The sequence below is a fragment of the Glycine soja genome, chromosome 15 (genome assembly GCF_004193775.1).
Source record: "Glycine soja cultivar W05 chromosome 15, ASM419377v2, whole genome shotgun sequence".
Taxonomy (NCBI): Eukaryota; Viridiplantae; Streptophyta; class Magnoliopsida; order Fabales; family Fabaceae; genus Glycine; species Glycine soja.
Window position 1 is genome coordinate 13364571 of NC_041016.1, and position 3028 is coordinate 13367598.

The 3028-nt window shown below is 28.5% G+C and overlaps 1 protein-coding gene across 1 annotated transcript; it reads left to right on the forward strand.

Moving 5' to 3' along the window:
* Positions 1–256: 256 nt before the first annotated feature.
* LOC114385799 (60S ribosomal protein L27) lies at positions 257–909 on the forward strand. Its single transcript, XM_028345864.1, has one exon. It carries the CDS (start codon positions 309–311, stop codon positions 714–716), a length of 408 nt encoding a protein of 135 aa, XP_028201665.1. The 5' UTR covers positions 257–308; the 3' UTR covers positions 717–909.
* Positions 910–3028: the final 2119 nt, after the last annotated feature.

Here is a 3028-nt window from a genome sequence, read left to right on the forward strand (position 1 = left end):
AACTTGATCTGTAAAAGACTTATGGATCAAGTTGATTCGTAAGGCTTCTACGGATCAAGTTGATCCATAAAAGGCTTACGGATCAAAGGTATTTTCGTCATTTCATCTTAAGTGCTGGGTACACCAGCAATAATGCTGGATGCACCTAGCAACACCCAAACACAGGCCAGCAAGGCCCAACCGAAGCCCAAGAGGCAGCTGACAACACAACCCAACACTCCACTCTAGGGTTTCTATAAGTTAGCAAAAGCTTTGCCTCTTGAAGCCTTCTTCAATTCAGAGAGAGCGAGACGGCAGCACGCGCAAAAATGGTGAAGTTTCTGAAACCAAACAAAGCCGTCATCGTCCTTCAGGGACGCTACGCCGGCAAAAAAGCCGTGATAGTGCGAACCTTCGATGAAGGCACGCGCGAGCGCCCCTACGGGCACTGCTTGGTGGCAGGGATAAAGAAGTACCCTGCGAAGGTGATCAAGAAGGATTCGGCCAAGAAGACGGCCAAGAAGTCGCGTGTGAAGGCGTTCGTGAAGCTCGTGAACTACCAGCACCTCATGCCCACGCGCTACACGCTCGATGTCGATTTGAAGGACGCGGTTACCCCCGACGTGCTCCAAGCCAAGGATAAGAAGGTTACTGCTCTCAAGGAGACCAAGAAGCGCCTCGAGGAGAGGTTCAAGACTGGGAAGAATCGGTGGTTCTTCACCAAGCTCAGGTTCTGAGCATAATATTATGCATTTTTGTTTTCAAAATGTTTTTGGATCTCGCTTTGTTTTTCGTAATTGATACTTTATAATGATGTGTTGAGATTAGATTTTGGTTATATTGGATGTTTAATGTGGTTTCTGGAGATGATAGGATAAAGTTGTTTAAATTTAATTGCTGAATTTGAGCCATTTTTTTGTTAAGCGTGTTTGATTTGTGTTTTTAATTCTGATGAACGTGGTGTCGGATTTGCTTGTTATTAGATCGCTGAGTGTTGTTTGGTGTCGATTGTTAGACGCTAATTTACCCTAAATTTTAATTAGGAAAAATGAGGTTTTGACTTTCGGTGGCTACTAGACGCTAGTTTGCCCAAAAATTCCCTAATAATGGTGAGATTTAAACGTAATTGCTTATAATCATAATTTCTGCTATTGGTTTTTTGAATCAATGATAATGTCTAAAACCAAGGTTTTAATTATTGGTTCTGTTGCCGTGTTTGTTATTTTCGCTGCCAATGCGATTCCAAGTGTGGTCGCACACAATTAAAAAATCTTGATGTTGGATTCCAAATAAAACGGTCACGGACCATTTCTTAAAACCTTGGCTATATATCTTTCTTTCTGTTCTCTGGGGTGAATCCTGTTATTTAGAGATCAAATGCATTTTCCCCGTTTGTTCGTTGCAATTATTCGATGATATGGATAATCTGGTTTTTGTCGAAAGAAAGTTCAACACTGGATCAAAATTCAAAATTAGGTTCCATGATGTTTTTTTGTGACTTAGCCGCAACAAATCTGGCCTAGTGTTTTGATGATTGTAGTACAATGCAGCAACAAATTCAAAATTTTGCTTACTATTCTTGATCAATTATTTATCAAATCTGGCCTAGTGTTGACATTTTCTAGCATTGTATCACAAAATAAATTGTTTATCATAAATTTAAAATATATCTTATATATTTAAAAATATTTGCTTATTAAATTTTTAATTGTATTTATATATTTAAAAATATTTATTCTATATAATGCGCAAACTAAATTACAACTAATTCAATAAAAAATATATAACGGCAAAAAGCCAATTTGGTATCGACATTTTTCTCTCTCAATTTTGTCATTTTAACTTTTAACCCCTTTCAAATGTAACTGCATAAATTTTCATGCTCAGTGATTATTGATAGTAGGACCAAAATTTTCATTTTCTATTTAACCTTTATTACTCTCTTCCTCTTTTATTATATTTTTATTTTGTAAATCTTTTAGAAAGGCACAATGCCTCTTTTTTCTTTAGTTCAAACATAATTTATATAATTATATAATTTTTTCTGGAATATATTTCTTTGATTAAATTGTAATTTTAGTCTTCTATAATTTTAAATTTATGATTTTGATCCTCCTATTTTTAAATCAAGACATTTAGTTTATTTATTTTTTTAAAATAAATAATTTTAATCATTTTGCTAGTTGATTATTAGTCTATAATTCAAAGTTAAACGTTGATTTTGATGTGATATATCTTTAATAAGAATTTATTTTGCGATTTTTGTTTGAAGACCAAAGAATAAATTCCTAACATAAATTTGTTCAATAAGTTTTATCCATTATTTTACATGGATCATTAGTCAAGAATTATTATTTTTAATTATAAAAATTATAAACTAAAATAAATATTTAATATTTAAATAAATTTAATATTTAATTTTACATGTATTTATTTTCATTATGAAATTTTATTTAATATAAATTAGTTTGTTTTCTTGTTTTATTATAATTTTGAAAAATACATAATCTAATACATAGATTATTTTTAAAAAATATTTTATGTAATTTATACAAATTTAAAATAATATTTAAGCAATCTAATTTTTTTTAATATTATTAGTGTCTATAATTAAAATAAAAATTTGTATTATTTATATGTAAAAATAAATGTACATAGTTTTTATAAATTACATTAATTAATTTATATAAATAATTTAAATATTAATTTATGTAATTTTATTAATTTATATAATTTTTATTAAAAAATTATTTAGTAAATAAATTTTTATAGTTAAAATTAAAATATTAACATGTAAGTTTTCTAAAAATTTAAATATGAAAGTTTTATTAATTTATATAACTAAAATAAAAATAATTTACATATCTAAATAAATTTACATAATTTGTATAATTTACATATTAACTGATGTAATTATATTAATTTATATAATTGGAGTAGAATTAATTTGTATATTAAAATAGATTTACAAAATAATTTACGCAAATAATTTATGTATTAGTTTATGATAATTAATTATAAATTCATAAAATAAAAATAAAAATATGTA

Bases quoted from the DNA above. Each gene is read 5' to 3' on its own strand.
- LOC114385799 (XM_028345864.1), top strand. From the start codon at position 309: ATGGTGAAGTTTCTGAAACCAAACAAAGCCGTCATCGTCCTTCAGGGA.